The 23,195-nt window shown below is 42.1% G+C and overlaps 1 protein-coding gene across 2 annotated transcripts in view; it reads left to right on the forward strand.

Moving 5' to 3' along the window:
- The window catches only part of STK39 (serine/threonine kinase 39), a 259,852-nt gene extending 242,250 nt beyond the window's left edge, over positions 1-17,602 (forward strand). For both annotated transcript variants that reach the window (XM_069985123.1, XM_069985124.1), the window contains exons 17-18: positions 10,244-10,308; positions 16,754-17,602. In XM_069985123.1, coding sequence (XP_069841224.1) covers positions 10,244-10,308; positions 16,754-16,828 — 140 coding nt within the window. In that variant the 3' untranslated portion in view covers positions 16,829-17,602. The remainder of the gene's footprint in view (positions 1-10,243; positions 10,309-16,753) is intronic.
- The last annotated feature ends 5,593 nt before the right edge of the window (positions 17,603-23,195 follow it).

The following is a 23,195-nucleotide window of genomic DNA, read 5'->3' on the forward strand; positions in this document are numbered from 1 at the left end:
AAGATTTGTTACATGCTGAAACTGGTTTTCCCTAATTAATTGTGACACATTGGATATCGCTTTTCCTAAAGCAGATGATAGATTCCATGCATCTTCTCGCCTGAACCGTTGACATTTTTACCCGTTTTGTTGCCTATTTGCGGTTGCCAGATGAAGGTGTTAATTACGTGCCACCCCGTGCCAAGAACAAGCTCTTACCTCTGCGATTTGTGTCGCAGAAAGAAAAGTTGAAAGACCTTTTTATATGTTACATTCCCGGTGACATCTGCTTCATTAAAATATGAAAACCTCATTGGATGAATCACTTATACGAGATGGAAAAAAAAGCAAATTAAAAATAGACTGAACAGAGAAGACTCCGGCTTTCTTTGACAGCCAACGCTTTTTGTTTGTGTTTGAACAGAACCGGAGGTAAAGGATTGCGACGCTCCGGGCAATCACTCGTTGCATCTGCATAATCTCTCGTTCCGGATTGGACATTCCAAACATGTCCTGAAATTTAAGAACTTTTTTTTTTTTTTTTTTTTGACGTGATCCATCATGTTTCAGAGCCGAGATTAAAAAAGCAAAGGCTGTCAGAAATGTCAGTGCGATAGCTGTGTGGTTCAGCAAGGCTGAACTCCGGAGATAAACCTTACCTAGATGACTTTAGTTTTTTTTGGTTTTTGAACACACTGTCAGTTTTTATAGACTCTGCCAATCCTTGTTCCAAATCATGCGGAGGACGGCGCATCTCATCAGCCCTGTTCTGTTGTAATAAGCAGTGACTATTTGCAAAGGTTTAAATTCGCTGTCACTGGGGTTTTTACGTCCTCCTTAGGTAAAATGAATGTTAAAATAGAATTCTTAGCATGTGGCATTTTAACTAGGATTAATTTACACATGAAGAGACACCCACAGACATTAGAGTGCTTTTAGCGGGAATGTTATCGTTCGCCCTCAACGGTGGCATTGCGGTGTCGTCATTATCTTTGGATTCCAGTTATGTATACATATATATACTTGTAGATAGTCCATCACATAGTCCATGGTAGTAACCAAAGGGTGCTTGGTGAAACTTGTAGGCAGGTGTGGCGGTACTTGCACGTCCGGTCTCAGAAAAGATCATCTGTACTGCAGTACCGATTGAAAGATCTTTAGGGCCACAGAGTTCTGAATCAGGCGCATCCTTGTGCGCCCGCATCAGAACTCTCCACTGCATACTATGGAGCAAGCGGCCGGAGCACTGACAGGGTTTTTTGCAAGTGTTATTCACTGAATAGTGGCCAGAGAAAACTGACTGTCAGTTTTCTACGGCGTCGCAAGAGATCCCAACCGGAGCGTGTACTGTGTGTATACCCTCAATCTGGGTTTCTATAGACGTCAAAGCAACATATATTTTGGTACAAAATATGGCCGTTGTTGCCGATTGCAACAACAGCCGTACTTTTACAAAAATATACGTTGTGTGAACATAGGCTAATACTGTAGGTGATACACTTTCATGAAGCACTTACTATACCTCCATAATATTTTAACTTTATATGTGGCATGCTTTGACAGATGCTTTTTAGAGGCACTATCCCATAGAAGCATTGCTTCGAGGGTGACGTTTACCATATTGGAACACAGAACCCCTGTAGTATGGAGCCATAGGAAACTCTGTTAGCATGAGGCCTAAAGGGAACGTCACTCATAATATACAGTATATGGTATGTCTTATAATGTGAAGTTTAATTTAAAGACTTGCTTCCCATTAATGGAGTTTGTATATTCTAAGCCGGAACAATACGTTTTCATTTCGGAGATTGAAGCCTTTAGTGGCTGACATGCACAGGTTGAGCTGTAATACCAGATTCCTCCCATGATGCTGGTTCTGCAAACAAACAGCAGCCCCTATCTCGGAGACCTCATTCAATAACATTTTGGTTCAGCAATAGACTGGGCCTCCATTTGTTTTCTCCAGCCTTTTTATTTATTTTTTGAAATGTTATATTTGCTGAAATGTAGAGAACCCGAAACCATGACGTACACCACTGACGTACATGGCAAAGAGAAGCACATAACACAAGGAGATTTCTTTCATAGGAATTTATTTCATACCATGCATTCTTTTTAATATTGATAAATTGACTTAACCTTTCCTTTTCATCTGGATGACAAATTCCCCTGCCAGAGCCCTCAGTTTCTGGTACACAATCGTTATTTCCTGCACAATAAAACAGCATAAGAAATATTTGGTGAATATTGAAAAAGTGAATTCTTTAAAGTGGCTTTCAGTCCTGTAAAATATTTTACATACATCTAAAAATGGCATGAAAGAAAATGACTAATATTCACTATTCCCCTGCCTGTGCTGTGCTGACATGTCCCTGATCCCTGCCAGACTTTTTCTATTGAGCTCCAGCAATGGTTTAAAAAATATCTATCTATCTATCTGTCTTTCTATCTATCATCTATCTATCTCCTATTATCTATCTATCTATCTATCTATCTATCTATCTATCTATCTATCTATCTATTATTTATCTATTATCTATCTATCTATCTATCTATCTATCTATCTATCTATCTATTTATTTATTATTTATCTATCTATCGCCTATCGATCGATTAATCTATCTATCTCCTATCTATCTATCTTCTATCTATCTATCTATCTATCTATCTATCTCCTATCTATCTATCTATCTATCTATCTCCTATCTATCTATCTCCTATCTATCTATCTATCTATCTATCTATCTATCTATCTATCTATCTATCTATCTACCTATTTACCTACCTATCTATTATACTAGCATATATACAGCATATTTACTCTTATTATACTTGCAATAGTAAAGTAATACCAAAACATTCCATTCCTGTATTGGGTTTCCTTGAGAATTGAGATCTAACACATTTAGATTCTATGTAGTTCAGTGCCTTGTCACCCAAGCAAAGCATAAATGTCATTGAAATGTTACTTTGTAACAGATTTTATTGGTTTTATTAGGCAAAAAAAAAACCTTCTTCTGTACTTTAAATGGTGTTTTGCAAACACACACACACACACACACTTCTCAGAGGTCAGAAAGGTCAGTGCTGTCCTGGGAGCTTGGTGAGATTGCAGGATGTAGTGTTTTGAGGGCTGCCTTTTCTCCTCTCCGTACTCACTCACCCCCTCGACCCCTCCCCTCCCCATAGACCATAATGGACACAGAAATGCTGCTTCTTCTGAAGTGAGGGGGAGGCTTTTTGGGGACAGAAAGAAACTCTTTTGCTTAATAAAACCTATAAGAGTTTCTTTAAATCGCTTGTACTATTGATACTTATTGATTTCTACAATGACAGTTATGCTTTGTGGGTGACTGAACTACATAGAACCTAAATGTGTTAGATCTCAATTCTCAAGGAAACCCAATACAGGAATGGAATGTTTTGGCATTAATTTACTATTGCAAATATAATAAGAGTAAATATGCTGTGTATATGCTAGTATATTAGATAGATAGATGCCATTACTTTTTTGGCCAACAGGGAAATTTAAGTGATTTCCTACAGCTGGCCCGCTGATGTATATGGCCCGCTGAGGAAGTCATATGATCTACTACAGCTGGACCGCCAACGCAACCCAGCACCTCCTCAGCAGCCACAGCCCGCACAGCTCTGGGGGTTGGGTCGTGACATCACCATTTTATCCAGGAAGTGACATCACCATGTTATCCAGGAAGTGAAGCCTTGATGCAGTAGTAAGTGCAGGGAAAAAAAGCACTTTATAAGCATTTCCCGTATTAGCTTTATATTGGGGATTTGTATAACTTTTGGGGGGCAATACAATACTTAAATGAAAATTTTACCGGCCTTCTCTTTTAATCTTCTTGGACCTCAAGGAACCAACATGTTTGTTTCTTGTTAATTATTGTATCGGATGAAGAATCCAGACATTGAGCAGTCATTGCCGTTTTGAAAGTTCCTTGATGGAAACTGTTTCTTGTGGATAAATTTACCGCTTGTCTAAATCTGTTTGTCATAAAGCAAAATAGTGTACGAGGGCATAAAATGATCCCGTCTGTAATTGTCCTGTCAAGGTTTAACTCACGTTAAGAATTCTAATAGCCGTGCAAACAGTTTATATTATGTGTATGATTTGCATCTCGACTCCGGCTGAGAAGATTCGCTGCCATTAGTCATTGTCTGATATTTGTGTAATTGACCTAGCATGGATGATAGGGATAGCTTCATCAGCTCCCCATTATTACACATTGTATTTCATAGAGCAAATATTTATCTATTTACTTTTTTCAGTAAAAATTTTTCATTTCAAAATTAACATTTTTATTCAACTATAAGATGCACCCAAGTGCAGACTAAGGGTGCTATTATACAGAAGAATAATTGGCCGAATTGGCCCGATTTGGCTGATTATTGCTCCGTGTAATAAATACAACGATCAGCCGATGACAACGATCATCGGCTGATCGTTAATATAGGTTTGAACCTATAATTGTCGGGCGCCGACCGCGCATCGCTACGTGTAATAGAATCCGGCAGCCGGCGGCTGACAATATAATTTACCTATCCAGGCTGCAGGGCTCCTCTTGCGGTCTTCTTCTCCCTGGGTCCCGCGCGCTCCAGCTTCAGAGCGGCCTGTCTGAGCTGACACTGAGACAGCTGAGACAGGCCGCTCTGAAGCTAGACAGGTAATGTATAAAGTTAAGTAAGGGCTGCAAGGACATCGGTAACAATGTCCCTGCAGCCCTTGTTAAACGATAATCGGGCCGTGTAATAGGACCAGTAAACAAGCGCCGATCTAGTAGATCAGCGCTCATTTCCAATTTTTATCTGGCCTTCATCGTCCCGTGTAATAGGACCCTAAGGCTTGTTTCACACATTGTCTTTCTTTGGCAGTTTGACCTCTTTTGACGGCGTTTTTGGACATCCATCATTTTTAGGCCCAAATAACGATCATGAGAAGGAAGTTGAAATATTCTCCAGTTTAAAGAGGATGTACCACCACCGGCCGTTCTTTCCACGGTTTCCAGCCGGTGCTCAAGTATGGTAGGTAGGCCGGCCCGCCCACAGTGGGAGGGAATTCCCTCCTCTCTATGACGCGGCTCCGTTAGAATCAAAGGAGCCGCGTCATAGAGTGGAGGGAATTTCCTCCAACTGGGGGCGGGCCGGCCTACCTCCAGTTATTGAGCCCCGGCTGGTAACCATGGAAAGAATGGTGCCGTACAGGGGAACCGGGCCGCGGTTCGAAAAACGGACCGCGGCATCAGCTTCCCTGTGACGGTGTCGTTCTATCCCTGTGTCAGGTTAAAGAGGACGTACCTGGTGGTACATCCTCTTTAAATTAAGCACATTCTGCCTGCATAATCAGCTCTGAGCCTGGAAGCCCCTTATTGAATGAATGAATAAATGAATGAAGTACTAGCGTGCTCCATTCTTTTCAGAGACAATTTTCTCCTGGTACTTCAGCAAAAACATTTTTTTTTTCAAATCAGCTGGTGGCATGAAGCGCAAGAGATCTGAAATGTATTTCTATTTAAAAATCTCAAGTCTTTCTGTACTTATCAGCTGCTGTATGTGTGGTGTATGCTCGACCGGTCACTTGGTAGGTGGTAACGTGTGACGCCACTTCTATGGTGACTGGTCGGAATATAGCTTAGCCAGATGTAAGGTTATCGTGATGCGAATAGCTTAGCGAATAACCACTGAACTAACTTGAACTGTGCTGGGAAGTTGTGAGAGAGAGATACAGTCATGCCAACTGAGTTGCGTGCTGAGAGTTAGTAGAAGTTCTCAGAAGTAGAGAGGAGGATAATGAGAGAGTCCCAACTCAATGTAGAAGTGTGCTCTGCCAGAACTTTAGAAGGAGAATAAGTAAAATACTAGAGTAGAGAGAATACTTGTGCCCGTTTTGACTCTTTGGTGTTTGCACCACCTATTGCCCACCAGTATCGGGTGACCCGATCCTAGAGGGTGACACATGCCCCAGACCTTGTTACCTGGGATAAGCAGTGTGGTCAGAATTTTCTGATTACACCCGCGCTGCGAGATAGAGTACATAAGTAGGCTCCTAGCAACTTTGCTCTATCCGGATCAGTTCCTCTTTCTTCAGGATACTGTCCTGCACTTTTAGACTGGTTCTCGGCATGAGTTGGGATGATCCCTGACTTGTCCTCTCTAAAAGTGTGTTCAGCACTGCATAGTGTGTGGAAGTGCTGCTTTCAAGAAAAGAGTGCCAAGATGTCTCATGTGCATCCATTCACTACAGAGACCAGAGTAAGGCTGTCCACAGGGGACCTGGGAGGAGCCAGGGCCCTTCTTGGCTACTACAGGGACCAATCTGGCTTGCATCCTTCCTCTACAAAAGCCAGAGTAAGAGTCAATAAGGTGTCGCTACACTTCCTCTCCTCATGTGACTTTCTTTTACATTAGTTATAAGGTGTGCTGTGAGTGGGTGAGAAGAGAGTGCAAAAGAAAGAGAAGGATAGGAGGAAAAGAGAAAGGACTCCCATTGGTGCACAGATCCTAAAACAGTAACCCTTCAGTTACATCCAGCTGTATAATACCTAGGTACATAATACACATAACAGTGACTTCTAGTGGCAAAACTTGGGCACTACTTCATTACCACTTCTGCTTTAGAGTTCAGACTTTTGGGAAGGGTGTAAAGACTCAAAACACCCGTGGTGGGACACCACGTATGCCCTGCATGAAGTGGTGTATTCTTTCAAACAGAAGTACTGTAAATAATAAATCTCCACCAGTTGACTAAAATGACCCCCCCCCCCATCCCGCTGGAGTCACCTTTATACACTTATTGCGGGAAATGCACATAAAGTGCTTTTTTCCCTGCACTTACTACTGCATCAAGGCTTCACTTCCTGGATAAAATGGTGATGTCACGACCCCTCCCCCAGGGGGACACTGAGGGACACAGGGCACTGGAGGGACACTGAGCATCCCTCTGCTATCATCCTCTCCAGCAGCCACAACCCGCACAGCTCTGGGAGTCGGGGCGTGACATCACCATGTTATCCAGGAAGTGACATCACCATTTTATCCAGGAAGTGAAGCCTTGATGCAGTAGTAAGTGCAGGGAAAAAAGCACTTTATAAGCATTTCCCGTAATAAGTGTATATTGGTGATTTGTATAACTTTTGGAGGGCAATACAATAATTTAATAAAAATTTTCGCCGGACTTCTCCTTTAAGAGCTGGGGAGTGTGGGCACTTCTAACAGGCCCTGTACCAGTTACAGTCCAAGTGACCTCAATCCTAGTATGCCAGTGAATTCTTAGTTTTATCATACTCTTTTAGCATTCCAATACATATGAAAAATGCATATAAATAAACATACTCTCTCATAATTGCAGAGCTGCCACACATAGTAGTTCATTTGGCATTTTAGTAAATGATAATAATACCGCATGCGGTTTGACATCTTGTACAAAGTACATATTTATATATTGAAGCCCACTACCTTGGTTGGACATTCTTAAATGTCAAAGACTATTTCTAGGTGGAATAGGTGCAGCATGTGTCAATCATACTATGTGGTAGCAGGCTTTCACGGAAAAAAAAAGTTTTCTGTAAACCTAGAAAAGATTGTTCAAAGGGGTTGTCTAGGCAATACACTTTACATTAAAACGATTACTGAATGGTTGAGCGTGGACATCCTTGTGTTCAGATTGAGACAAAGAAGTTCTTTGCAGTAGGACCAGGCTCCGAATGGCTGATGGGGGAGTGGTGAGTACTCTTTTTATTTTTATTTTTTAACCCTAATCTATCTATGCTGTGTTTAGGCAGTCAACTGTCAATCAGCAGCTAGAGGGCAGGGGGAGGGGTGTGGCAACGATCCTATTCTTCTGCACATTAGGAGAACAGCTGAACAAAATGATGTAAGTAATACCCTGATCTTTTCAGCATTTCTGTCACTTGTTTATGCTGCCCTCATTTAAGGCGGCATAAACCTAGTGACAGATTCCCTTTAAGCTTGGATGTGTTTATAGTTACATTGTTAAATCCATATTATTATTTTAAAGAAATAAACTACAAATCTTACATCGACCCTAATACTCCGTAATTCTATAATTGCAGCATAACAAAGTGAGTGTGAATTATTATCCCAGCCACGAACTGTGAAGTTATTCAAAACAAAATGTATAATTAGTGGATTAAAGAACAAGTGCATTATGCATTATACTGTACGCGACTTAGATTTCCTTTAAACACGCATAGCGACGTACAAGGTTCGCCAAATATTGCAGAGCAGATTGGCTTCTGTATAAACACAAAATCTGTTTATTTAGTAATATTGGTTTGGAGGAAGAGGTAGGAAGTAATAGCCACAGAATTATAGCGCTAACAGTCAAATGGAACAGCTTGTTCTAAAAAGAAATTACTCATATTGCCAAAATTAGGGCAATCAGCATACAAGAACATCATCTCTGCAGGGGACGTTGTTCAATACACTTTGTGTGCTGTAGCGGCTGGGCAGACTTGGAATGCAAAGTATTGTTATGTAACCCTAAGCAGGAAAGCATTGATCATGAAATTGATAAAAGTGACGATGTGGCCTCCATTTCATAATAATCTTACACAATGCAGAGAATTTGCATTGTTCGAAGCAAGCTAGCCATAAAGTCTTAGAAATAATGTTCATCTCTGTTCAGTTTTCAAGAGTTTTGCCTTCACCTTAAAACACCCCTAGGCTCTTGTCAAATAGAGAGGTTCCCTTTCAAGAGTTTTCCCCATGATAAAAAAAAAATAAAAAAAAGCATTACTGGTCACGTCTATCACCTGGAATCAGCTGTTATCATTGGCAGAAATTTCCACTGTATACTTTATTTCCCTTTAAGTTACCAAAATTTATACAAGTACAGTAGAGGGATAGATTTACTAATGCAAAATGTGCCAGAATTCAGACAAACTTTGCACCAAAATATTGTCTAACATGACTTGGGGGTGACCTAAAATGCAACACTGTGCATCAAAACGTGTCAGCATTCTGGTGCAGTCTAGTTGTTCCAAACTTAGACTAGACGTCTATAGGTCCCCATAAACTTTATCTAGAAATTAAACAAACCTGCTGCTGGTGGTGTGTTCAACCATCAGTATAAGGTGTATGATGGCCTTGTAAGTCTCCATCGACAAATTTTGTTAATGATGGAAGGGGTTGGCAGTGACTACAAGACCCCTTTGTTCTTGAAGGGATAAGCCAGAGCCAGGACATTCTGGTGGCATTTTATCCCTCCCCTCCCCATAGGGAGCACATGAACGTTATGCTGCCAGTGGGAAAGGAGAGAAAAAAAAGGTCTAACCGGCACTCACCAAAAATATTTTTTTCTTGCAATCTTTATTGTAACATATCAGGAATTTTTCATCAGGGCAGGGAGAGACAGGACACTGTGCACACAGGCTACAGACTGTTTTGCGTGTGAAGCAGTCCTTAGCCTTTGTGCACCATGTCCTATCTCTCTCTCCCTGGCCCAATAAAAATTGCAAGAAAAGAATATGTTTGGTGAGTGCCGCTTGGTCCTTTTTTTGTTTCCTTCTCTCTTTTCTCACTGGCTTGTGTGATTTTTTTTAGTGAATTCTAAATTGAATTCAGCTAAATGTATCACAGTGGTACGCACAGGATTTATATAGAGGCATTGCGCCTCTACATAAATCTGCGAAGCCTCAGTGCTGCAAGGAAATTTTTAAGCCTGGTGTAAAACGCTGGATTTAATAAATGTTCCCTATTTACAACTTCAATTTTGCTTTTGTGTTCAATAATTGCAATTAGAAAACTTAGTGTGTGAACTCGGCCTTAGGTTTTCTTGATTACTGTAGGAGATTTTTTTAACTATAGTTACTTTCCAATGTCCTCATTCCCTTTGAATACTTGACACTCCCCGGTACTTGGCAGATATCTCCTCATACAGGTGCTGTTGCCAGTAAAGTCTCCATGTTAAAAGTGTTTTATTATACAGAGCAGCTAATTATTTCTATGTTATATGTCTATGGGTTGTTCATAGATAGACACCACTGTACTGTACATGGCTATCTTCATCAATCCCATAGAGATTTAATGGACAGCACACATGCTTGGCCACCCCTCCACTCAAAGAACTCAAGATGTGACTGGTTCGGGTTCCATGGAGTCACCTATTACCTATCCTGGGGATAGATGCCGAGTGTCTAACTTGGGGCGACTCCTTTACATTTATGCATACAACAATAAAAAATAATTTCATACCATGTTCTTACAGTGTTTTGTTTTCTTGCAGTTGCTGCTAATTTGCAGAAGATGATAGAGGATCAAGCATCGTATAAATCATTAACATTCAAGTTGGTAAGTCCTCGATCGAACCTCTAAATGATGAAATGTTAATCCCGACTTGAGGACTCATGAAAAAGTATGAAATACATTTAAAATTTTTTAGTGTAACTCCAGAGTGGTGACCTGCATGCTTAAAGCGAATGTACCAGCAGATTTCTACATCAATAGACTGGTGCCGATGCAGGGATTCTGTTACCACGGTCCTTTTTTTAATCGGCGGCCCGATTCCCGCGCACAGTGTTGGTCTATTCCCGGGCACTGCCCCGCCCACCCCCATTGTGATGTTCTGCCCTCCCTTCTGTGATATGGCTTCGTTAAAGTCAATGGTGCTGTGTCATGGAGGGGAACGGGTTTTGTCATACTGGGGACGGGTGGGCCTGCCTCCAGTGCTTCAGGACAGGCCGTTGACTGGGAATAGACCAGCGCTGTGCACAGGAACTCTTCACAATAGGAGGCCGCTGCTCTCTGCATAATAGGAGACCAACTCTCTCTTCATAATGGGAGACCAACTCTCTCTTCATAATGGGAGACCAACTCTCTCTTCATAATGGGAGACCAACTCTCTCTTCATAATAGGAGACTGCCGCTCTCTTCACAATAGGAGACCGCCGCTCTCTTCATAATAGGAGACCGCCGCTCTCTTCATAATAGGAGACCGCCGCTCTCTTCATAATAGGAGACCGCCGCTCTCTTCATAATAGGAGACCGCCGCTCTCTTCATAATAGGAGACCGCCGCTCTCTTCATAATAGGAGACCGCCGCTCTCTTCATAATAGGAGACCGCCGCTCTCTTCATAATAGGAGACCGCCACTCTCTTCATAATAGGAGACCGCCACTCTCTTCAATGTGCAGCCCGGACGATCTAATAGCATAGACAGCAAGCAGGGAACGAGGAGGAAGTGAGCGCTGACCTGACAGGTCGGTGTTCGCTTTATTTTCTATATTGTGCCCTGTAATACGGACTTAACCCTTCCCCACCACCTGTCACCTCAGGTGACTGCCTTGCGGGCGCAGATGTTCCTCCTGTTCTTGTATTATTTCCCTCAGAAATTCCTTGCAGTTGTTATTTCATCCTCTTGATACTGCGTGCCTTTACAGACATATAATATACAGTAATCACAAAAACTGCTTAGAACCAGCAAGATAAGAATACTTATACACATTATGCAACATAAACAAGACACTTACTTTGCATTCTGCCTCATCCCACACGTTAGATCTTACATCTCAAGGATGGGGATGGAGCGTACGTAGTCTCCTGATCACTAATGTAAATGTGACAATAGCACAAGTGTAATTAAACCTTGGAACTGTATAATAAATTCTCTGAGCCTGAGGCATCCATGACTTACAGAAGGTCAATGGTTCCTCCCAGAAATCTTCCAAAATAGTTATGTATTTTATTAACTTGTGCAGCTTGTTACATAACCAACACATGAGGTTAACACTTAAGCCACTGTATGTTTTTCAGGGTGCAGTGACCTTTTATATCGGTATATTATCAAACTCCATACACCACCTCACATAGTATAGCCCCCACAGTGAATAGCCAGTGTATATACAGTCTCCATACACCCCCTCACATAGTATAGCCCCCACAGTGAATAGCCAGTGTATATACAGTCTCCATACACCCCCTCACCTAGTATAGCCCCCAGTGTATAGCCAGTGTATATACATCTCTATACACCACCTCACATATAGCTCCCAGTGTATATACATCTCCATACACCCCCTCACATAGTATAGCCCCCAGTGTATATACATCTCCATACACCCCCTCACATAGTATAGCCCCCAGTGTATATACATCTCCATACACCCCCTCACATAGTATAGCCCCCAGTGTATATACATCTCCATACACCCCCTCACATAGTATAGCCCCCAGTGTATATACATCTCCATATACCGCCTCACATAGTCTACCCCCCAGTGTATATAGATCTCCATACACCCCCTCACATAGTATACCCACAGTGTATATAGATCTCCATACACCACCTCACATAGTATAGTTCCCAGTGTATATATATCTCCATACACCCCCTCACATAGTATAGCCCCAGTGTCTATACATCTCCAAACACCCCCTCACATAGTATAGCCCCCAGTGTATATACATCTCCATACACCCCCTCACATAGTATAGCCCCCAGTGTATATACATCTCCATACACCCCCTCACATAGTATAGCCCCCAGTGTATATACATCTCCATACACCCCCTCACATAGTATAGCCCCCAGTGTATATACATCTCCATACAACCCCTCATATAGTGTAGCCCCCAGTGTATATACATCTCCATACACCCTCTCACATAGTATAGCCCCACAGTGTATATACATCTCCATATACCCCCTCACATATTATAGCCTCACAGTGTATATACATCTCCATATACCCCCTCACATATTATAGCCCCACAGTGTATAGTATATAGTCTTCATACACCCCCTCAGTGTAGCCCCCACTGCCTGATCTGGAAGCAGCTTACCAGGTTACTTCTCCCTGCCACACTCCTCTTCTCTCCTCCTTGGCTCCAGACACCATGTGACATATTAGTAAGAAGCTCATTGGTCAGAAGGTCCAGAGCCAGGCAGAGGGAGGAGGAGTGTGTGTAGATGTCTGCCGCCGCAGGACTAGAGTCCTCAGTAGCAGAGAAGGGATGCAGTGCCACGGGTGAGGTCGGGTGGGGGGATTTACTGTCTGCCGGGGGAGGGAGAGAGAGTGACGACAGGGGTTGATGCAATGTGAGGTGGAGGGGCGGCGCTCGGCAGCGCAGGGCTGGAGCCTGCAGCTGCTTTAGGGCAGAGCGGAGGAGTGATCACTGTCTGCCCGGGGGGAGGGAGAGAGAGTGAGGACAGGTGCTGGAGGAATGTGAGGTGAAGGGGCGGCCATCAGAAGTACAGTAGCCTAGTAAAAAAAATTGTTAAAGACATTCAAATTGCGCCCCCTGTAATTTACCACTAGATGGCGCCCTAGGCCATCGCCTATGCCTGCCTACCCTTTGTCCCGGCCCTGCTTTGCCCCTCTGCCATTCTGTCTCGCACCCCTGCCTGATAGTGTGTAAGCTGATACATACGAGCAGGGCCCTCACTCCTCATGTATGGATAATTATTTGTATCTCTCTGTAATGTCTATTTTTTGTCTATGTATGTACCCCCAGAATTGTAAAGTGCTGCGGAATCTGTTGGCGCTATATAAATAAAAATTATTATTATTATTTATGAATGATGCCCTTTATTATAATTCTAATAGATTTGTCTGGGGATAACAAAAATAGATAAATGGCAACAAAAAAAAAGTGATACTCACCTCACCCCTTCCTGTCAGATGCTCCCAGTGATTTATTTTTGCATGCCCATAGCCGTATGTAGATTTTTTTTTTTTTTTTTTACCCCTGGACAACCTCTTTAAGGGACGTTCAAACATATGACCAGACACAATGGTTCGTAGGAATGTTCATTCCCAATCATTGCCAAGGATCTGCAAACAATTGACAAGAAAGTGGTTGTTGATCAGTTGAGCGCATATTGCAGCAATATATCCAGCATTATAAGTACAAACATGTATGCAGTTAAAATGATCATTTCCCCATGTAAATGGGATTTGCTTTTGACTATAGAAATCGGGAGCCTCAAAAACTATATCAAGTTACGAACAATTGTTTGTGCAGCCATTCTCCTCTTATAATTACCCAAAGTAAATTCTCCTTTTAAATTACTCTGATCAACTTGCTATATCATCAATCGGCACTTGCATCTGCCCATGTGAAAAGACTCTTGTTCTATGTGCACACACTATTTTTTGGGGGCCATACTGTATATTATGGCTCAAAAAATGTAATTTTGTTTTTTAGGCAAATACACAAATAGGCTGTTCAGGGAAGAAACACAAGCAAATACACAAATAGGCTATGTTCACACAATGTTTTTTCAGCTTCGTTTAAAATTACGTCCAGCAGCCTGGCCTCCCTTTAGTGCAGGCATGTCCAAAGTCCGGCCCGCGGGCCATTTGCGGCCTGCGTTCCGAACTTTTACGGCCCCCCAGGTATCCGGCAGCAACATGCCACTCTAGTGCACAGAAAAGGAAAGCCGAAATCTCGCGATGTCCGAGATTTCGGCTTTCCTTTCCCGTGCACTAGAGCAGTGTTTTCCAACCAGTGTGCCGCGGGCACCGTCCCCCTCACCTACTGGCCCGGACGTGCTCCTCCAATCAGGGGAGACCAGGAGCGTGGTGCGCCACGCACCACGCTCCCGGTCTCCCCTGATTGGAGGAGCACGTCCGGGCCAGTAGGTGAGGGGGACGGCGCCCGCGGCGAGCATCTCAAGGAAGGTGAGCAGGGATGGGGGAGAAACAGGAGAGAAGCAGGGGGGAGAGAAACATGGGGATGGGGGAGAAGCAGGGGGAGAAAAACATGGGGATGGGGGAGAAGCAGGTTGTAGAGAAACATGGGGATGGGGGAGAAGCAGGGGGGAGAGAAACATGGGGATGGGGGAGAAGCAGGGGGGAGAGAAACATGGGGATGGGGGAGAAACAGGGGAGAGAAGCAGGGGGGAGAGAAACATGGGGATGGGGGAGAAGCAGGGGGAGAGAAACATGGATGGGGGAGAAGCAGGGGGGAGAGAAACATGGGGATGGGGGAGAAGCAGGGGGGAGAGAAACATGGGGATGGGAGAGAAGCAGGGGGGAGAGAATCATGGAGAGAAACGGGAGAGAAGCAGGGGGGAGAGAAACATGGGGATGGGGAGAAGCAGGGGGGAGAGAAACATGGGGATGCGGAGAAGCAGGGGGGAGAGAAACATGGGGATGGGGGAGAAGCAGGGGGGAGACAAACATGGGGATGGGGGAGAAACAGGGGAGAGAAGCAGGGGGGAGAGAAACATGGGGATGGGGAGAAAAGGGAGAGAAGCAGGGGGGAGAAATACATGGGGATGGGGGAGAGAAACAGGGATATCCCTTTTGTGTTTATCGAAACAGGCCCAGGTTTCACACTGAGTGAGTATAAATACATTTAGAATCTATATTATTAACTATATGTATAATATGTACTGTTTTAGTGTCATTTTGTGCCATTTTGGTTGGTGGTGTGCCCCGGATTTTTTAAGTATGAAAAGTATGCCGTTTTCAATAACCTTTGTAAAAAAAAGTTTATTTGCATTCATTTTAATGGTCCAAAGAATGTCAAGCAAAATGGTCGGCCCTCGTACATGTTCACTTCATCAAATTTGGCACTCTTCGAAAAAAGTTTGGACATGACTGCCTTAGTGCAATGACTGGTGTTTGCACATTATTCTAGTTTGGTGTTACTAATTGCTGTTTGGGTGCAGCTTAATTGAAGTTCATTGAGTTTAATAGTAAAAATTAAGAAAGAACGGTGACAAAAGAAAAACTGTGTATGAACAACTAATAAAAAATGCCCGCTGTTTGCAAAAGACGTCCAAAAATAATGATCATGTTCATTATTTTGGCGTCCGCGGTAAAAAGATACGTTATTCAATGCATTGTGTACATTGGACGTCCTTCTTCCCAATGACTTTAATGCATTGCCAGTCGTTTGACGTTGTGTGAACATAGCCATAGGCAAATACACATTTCAGTGTATGGCTATGTTTGCATTGTGTAAAAAAAAAAAAAAAAAGTGTATGCTTTTTTTTGTATTTAAATAACACCCGTTATTACCGAGTTATAATTGAAGTCAGTAGAATAATGGCAACCCGATGCACATAGTATATTCAATAACGGATGCTGTTTGCGTGGACGTCAAATTATTGTTCATGACAATTATTCGTGGACATCTTTTACGAACAGACGTTATTTTTAGTTGTTTTGCAAAAAAAAAGGCATTTTGGCTAGGCTATATTTGGCTGTAAAACAAAACTACGAATGAACAAAGCATCTATTTCCTATTGGTCCTCGGTTTAGGGTCATAAAATTACTGTGTGAAGTCCCATCACACAAGGCAAATATCAGTCAAAAAATCATTGGCCACTCTCTTCTCAACTGATTAAGCCAAGACGGGGACACGTTTACAGACCATTTCAGGTCCTCGAATAGGCTTTAATGGATTTTGTGCCAGTATCGGCATTGAGCACCATATCTTTGTGTTCATCAAAGCTGTTGAATTCAATTGCTCCAATGCCAAATCGACCCACTCCAGCACCATGACATCAGCTACACCCCTCCTGTTGTCCATAACATGGATGTGACACTTGGATTCCACCCCATGCTTCTATTGAACTATTCTGTACACATTCATGGAGTTCAGTGTTGGAACTGTGTTTTAAACTCACTTTACTGTCGTATTGTGCTTTATTGATAAACGTATTGATGTCGTATTGTGCTTATAGATAAACCTAAAGCGCTATTGGTGACACTGTGAGTAAATCTAACAAATTTATTGACCAGATTTGATAGTTGTCATTCTGATTTGTGTTTGCTTTTTCATAGGCGTCCGGTTGCGATGGAACAGAAATCCCTGATGAAGTCAAGCTGATTGGTTTCGCTCAGTTAAGCCTGAGTTGATTAAGTGCAATGCGGCCCCTGACGGAGTCCCATCATTTTTGGCTATCCTAGAAGAGAAAGTAAAAAGAAAAAATAATAATAAAAAGGGATAAAAATAGTAACAAGATTTGCTTCAAATCTAGAAATTCACAAAGTTCACGAGAAGAAATCACGACTGTAATCACTGCTGCTATTCCGAAAGAGATTAACCAATGTCACCCAGCAATCAGAACGGCCGTCTCCTCGTACAAAAGCAGAAGGAAAAACTGCACTTACAGATAACAGCGCTATTTATTGGTCTCTTCCGAAATGCCCTTTTCTATAGGATGTCCACGGCTCCTCTCAATGTAAATTCTCCTAGATTTTGATTGTAATGTTGATTATTAATAAGACTGCCTATTTTCTGTATTATTTTAAAACTAATAGTATGAAAAACTAAAAAAAAAAAAAGATTTATTAGCCAAACTTGAATCCTAGATATGTATAAAGGACTGTGAAGTTTATTTTCATATATTTATGAATTGCACACCCAGTGGATACTTTAGGTTATGTTGTGTGCTTTTTGCAGCTGAACTAGTATACAATCTTTATGTCTGATGTGTCATTGTAAAGGGTTTTCAGGGTTTTGGAAAAACATGGCCGCCTTCTTGATAAAATAGCGCCACACTTGCATATGGGCTGCGTGCGGTATTGCAGCTTTGTCCAGTTGACTTCAGGGGAACTGAGGTGCAATATCAGACACAACCCGCAGGCAGGTATAGTTTATAGAAGACATAGGGGGAGATTTATCAAACATGGTGTAAAGTAAAACTGGCTCAGTCGTCCCTAGCAACCAATCAGATTCCACTTTTCATTCCTCACAGACCCTTTGGAAAATGAAAAGTGGAATCTGATTGGTTGCTAGGGGCAACTGAGCCAGTTTCACTTTACACCATGTTTGATAAATCCCCCCCATAAGCCTTTTATCCTTCAGCAGCTGAAGTGAAGGCAATCCAGACTTTGGCCCTGTTACGCAATGTAGACCTAGGCCTCATGCATGACTGATTGGGAGAATGAGCCGGGAGACGTCCACACTCATGGTGTTCTCTCCCGGCTGTCTCATGATGAGGCGGTAACATAATGTGAGTCTATGGAACACATCTCCTCACACATATACTAAACGAGGAGAGGACCGCTCATTCTACTGATCAGCCAGGGTCTGAAGACTCAAACCCTAAAAAAAACTTTTGATATATCTCCCTGAAATTTCAAAGGTTTTGTATTGTGTACTCTTTAAGGTACTACAGTCCACACTTCCATTAGTACCATATTATGGCACTGTAGGGCCATGTTTGAGGCCTAAGATGGATAGTAATGTGTTGCTATGGTGATATGCCGACATGTTTAACTGTTTCTGTCACGATAAGGTTTAAGAAATGGTACTGTTATATTACACCGCTTGCAGAATTTTTAGGCGATTAGGGTGATCCCGATTGTTTTACTGCTCAGCAGATATGACATCATTTGGATTTTAAATTTTTTAATTCAATCTTTTTAGTTATTTGTGTATAATTATTGGGCAACTGTGTTAAAATTTAAAGGGAATCTGTCAACTGCAATTCAGGTTGCAAACTGTTTACACAGTTAGATATCCATCTGTGCTTCCAGAATGTCGCAAAATTAGCTCCTGAAGTGCTGATGGCTGTAATGCCTCCTCGCTCCACCTCCCATCCATGTCTGGATTGACAGCCATCTGGAAGCTGAGCCCTGATGCCAAATCTCGCACCTACACACAAAGGGTATGCACAGTACAGGGACAAGATTTAGAAGCAGGGGCTCAGCTTCTAGCTGACTGTCAGTCAATCAAGCAGAGATGAAGATGGGGAGGGGAGCAATGATACATTCCAGCCCTCAACTTTTTGCACCAGAGAATAAAAGTATTATCCTACATTATGACAGCACAGACATATATATAAAGGTACAATGTGTCTCCCTGCCCTAACGGCTATCTAACAGTGTCAGCAGTTTGGGATGTAAATTACAGCTGACTTAGAGGAACCTACAGAGGCACAACATATACATGTGTTACATGTGGTGCAGGGACTGGGAATGGATTTTACAGGACATCAAGGAGAGATCTTGTGTAATGCCCCCCCCCCCCTGATTTCTTTTGCTCAGCTTGCTTGTATGTATGTGACGGAGAATTGTCCTACATGAACGGTATGGTCGTCCTGAGTGCTGCTGACATTATGTAGAGCTGCATATTGCACCCCTTTAAGCCCCTATTATATTAGCCCATCTGAGCTGTTAACTTGAATTTTCTGGGCCATGATGTTAATTCTGTAATGGAGCCCCCACCTTCCATGTGCCATTTATATTATTGAGATGTTGTTATATAACAAAGAGGCCTATTTGGACCTATTTGGTCACCAGGACCTGGGTGTGACCGCTACCTGTGTGCCCCCTATAACTATGCCCCTGGTGTCCATATAATCTTGAATGCTGCTGACTTAATTTTGCACAGTTTACCTGAAAAAAATGTCATCCAGAAGCAAAAAAATATTCAGAGTTCCCCACACCCCACACCCCCACTCTGAAATATCCAAAGGACCCATCATTACCCCTTCTGTACCTAGTTGACTTGTCTCAGTATACACTAATGATCTAGTCATAGTCCACCCTGCTTCATCATGCCAGCCTCATCCCACCTGAGACATCCTGATGTATTATTTTTTATTTTTTCACAATTCTCTATATGGCTTCATTTTATGCTTTTAGGTCCCTGTAGACACTAGAGAAAATGTTGGCGCTTTCTGGTGTGTAGCACGGCTTCAAAAACTCATTTCCGAAAACTGTTATCGAGGAGAGAAGGATCGAGCGTGTTGAATTCCTGTGCACATCCTTTACTTATCCCAAAAGGAAGTCCACTATTAGAGGTGTCTGGATGGATATGGATACAGCCTTTGGTTGATGGGTGTCTAAATCCTGACCGATAGACCTTTGACAGGTTTAGATTGTATATTTGTGAGTTTTCTATCTTTTTAGCATCAGAAAAGTTTTTGACCTATTTACCTGTAGTAAAAAAGTTGCCTAATAATTATGCATATGTCAACTTGAAATTCCTTTAGTCCAGCATCAAGTAATCCAAGCAAGTCTGACTCCCAATGTGGAATTTCACAAGAATAGAAGCAAAGAAATGCAAAAGATGTTCCTACCAATGCTGGATCAAAGGAACTTTACCGCAATAACTTTACTAAAAAAAAAAACAAGAAAACTTTTGACACGTCACGAGGACATGTCAAGAAATGTCAAAAGTTTTGATCAGTCAGGGTTTGGGTGTTCAGGCGGCTCACTTTCTGGCTTGCTGCTCTATCTATCTCATTGCAGGAGGTGGACCCCATAGATGTCTATTGACCTGTCTCCTGTAGTGAATTGGATCAATCACCTTGACTCCAACTAATGAAAACTTTTGAAAAACTTTTTTAAAGTGACAGTAATCAAATATTTTACCCAATAGTTTTTAGTTTTGGAAAATGTTAGTAATAAAGGGTCAGAATATAGATATAGTGGGTGCAGTGTAGATTGAGAGTGGCCATGGAATTACTGACATTCAGCTACAACTTACCAGATTTATATGGATGACTGACTCTCTTGGTGTACTACATTGTACCAGTTCCCCACTTATAGTATGTAGTAGCCCATATATACAAAGCCGTGCTAAGCATGTGACACATAGGGTGCCTTATCTCTTAGCACTGCCTGGTAAATATGAGCTGGAGTGTCTACAAGGGCACAATGCACATGATAGGTGCCTGGAAGACATTGCAGCTTAAGAATGTGCCCAGAGCTGCCTTACGGGATCCCTTACTGCAAATAGTAGAGATTTTACTAGTGATCTCTCAGGAACTCCCATCAAGTTTATTATTAGGTGCAGATCATGGATAGTATGGGGTTATCCACCTTAAATATTAACAGCCATAATGATCACCCTGGTGGTCAGGTTCAACTCTGCCACAATATGAATTGTGGCTTCCGATGGGATGACTGCAGTGCTGCTTTAATACTTAAAGGAATTGTTTAAGAGAAGAAAAAAGAGACCCTTTTTTTCCAGAAACGGCACCACAGCTGTCCATTGTCTGATATGCAGTAACATACACAAACCATGGACAGATGTAGTTCTGGTTTTTTCAGTCCTAGACAATCTCCTCAAGTCACAGTAACAGGAGAAATCTAAGGGCCCTATTACACAGAGCGATAATCAGCCGATTCAGCCAATTATTGCTCCGTGTAAAAGAGACAAAGATCAACCGATGAAACGATCATCGGCTGATCGTTCTTTGGGCCGAGAACTTAAATCACCTGTTCGCGTTCCCGGTTTCCTCCTCACCGTGGCCAGTGTTTGGCTGAGCGTCCTGTCAGCATGTGGTGTCGGGACGCTTAGAGTACAGGAAAAGACCGGGAGCATGGACAGGTGAAGTATTAACTGTTTGACCAAGGGCTAAATGGACATCGCTAACGATGTCCGTGCAGCCCTTGCTAAGCGATTATCGGCCATTTAATAGGCCCAGTAAAAGGGCGCTCATTTACATTATTGATCGGTCCTTCATCGGCTCGTGTAATAGGACCCTAAGGCTAAGTTCACATGACAATTTGATCTCAGTGTCACATTTTGACATTGCATCTAGAATTCATCAAGGTGCTTTTATTCCAAATATTTTAGTTGCTTGACTTGAATGCATCTTGATGGGCAATATACAGTATGTTGTTGTGTAGATCTCCCCTTAGTATAAAGATAGCCTAAAGGATCCATAGAAAATGGGTTTAGAATCATCATCTCAAAAGGGATATGGACTATATAGGCTTCAGATGAGCTAACGCTTTCATGAATTTTAAGTAGATTGTCAGGTAACTTGACATGATATCTAGATAGTTTAGAGATAATATATAAAGTCATTAAAACGTGCACTAAAAAAAAAAACTTTCCAAGCCATTGCACAGGAAAGGTCATTTTAAAGCATTACTGTCATGTAACAAACATTTTAAGTTTTAAGTTTTACATTTAAATTTTAAGTATTCAGACCCCCACTGAACATTAGAATGGGCCCCACTCTGCCCATCTTGCTCCTAAAGATGGACTGTTGTGCAGAAAGACGGGGGGCAGCAATCTGGGGGACGCTCAGCTGCTGCTTCTCCTGGCTTATTCTTCTGATCTGTTGGGGTCTGAACACCCAGAATGAATATTTTTGAAATGATAGTAACATTTTAATGCTTTGCCACACCAAGTGTCATCCAGCTGGTAGCTCATGGAAAAGTCTTAAGGCTTAGTTCCTTGCTTTCATGATTGTTAATTTAATGGAAAATGGTGACATTGGGAAAACACATTCGCGAATGAATAGTGACTATATGCATCAAGTACAGATAGCTGCGTCCAAGGCTTACTCCAGCTGTATAGGGCCCCTTAGAGAATGTAGATTATGTTACCCAGATTGCCATGAGCCCTGGTGTGTGCCCAGGTTTTCTTGGTGCTGATGTCTGCCCTAGCTACATAAAGCTCAGAATATCACCCTGGTCACCATCTGTATCGAGGATATAGTAGTAGCCTGCATTCTGGTGTTGCCAGAACCTTCCACCCCTGTTTTGGTGCAGGGGGGTATTAGGGAGACAATGTCTCACTGCCAATAGTATTTATAAATCCCACCCTTAAAATGATGTTTATATTTTATTACTTTGTCCTATTAAATTTGTATCTAAAATCAAAATAGCCACTTGTTAACAAATCCCTCTCGGTTTTGTTTTCTTTGTTATAGTGCCTTGCAAAAAAATTCCAAACACAAAAACAAATGGTCTAAATATAGAAACTTCTATTGTAGTGTCGTGCTTTCCCGTAGACAAGCCTTAGCTAGTGTTCCCAGCAGGTATACCGACGAAGATAGCCTGGGAGAAAGCTCATTTTCTTATGACTATAATGAATTTATGTTTTTGTTTTTGTGATGGACATATAATTTGGAAATGAAAAAATTTTTGATCAGCCCCACATGACAAGTATGTTTAACATCTCCCTGTCACTAAAAAAAAGCTTTTGACATATCTAAAGTTTTGATTGCTTGGGATCTGAGTGCTTAGATGACCACCGATATGTACATATAGTTGGCTGAGAACTTCTCTCCTTGGCTAGCTGCATTGTAAAGTTATGGAGAGAAGCACTTAGACCCCGACTGCCCAAAACTTTGACTATGTTTTTGTGATATGTGGAAAGCTTCTTCTTTTGACAGGGACACTTTAAGATTCCTCCTAGTAAATTTTTTAACGGTTTGCCATTCAAGATGAGCGCAACTCGAGCATGCTGAGTCCCACTGTTTGACATTTGAATACCGGTGGCTGAAGTTTAATGCAGCCCTAGCGAGTGGGA

Source organism: Dendropsophus ebraccatus, chromosome 9 (assembly GCF_027789765.1).
Source record: "Dendropsophus ebraccatus isolate aDenEbr1 chromosome 9, aDenEbr1.pat, whole genome shotgun sequence".
Taxonomy (NCBI): Eukaryota; Metazoa; Chordata; class Amphibia; order Anura; family Hylidae; genus Dendropsophus; species Dendropsophus ebraccatus.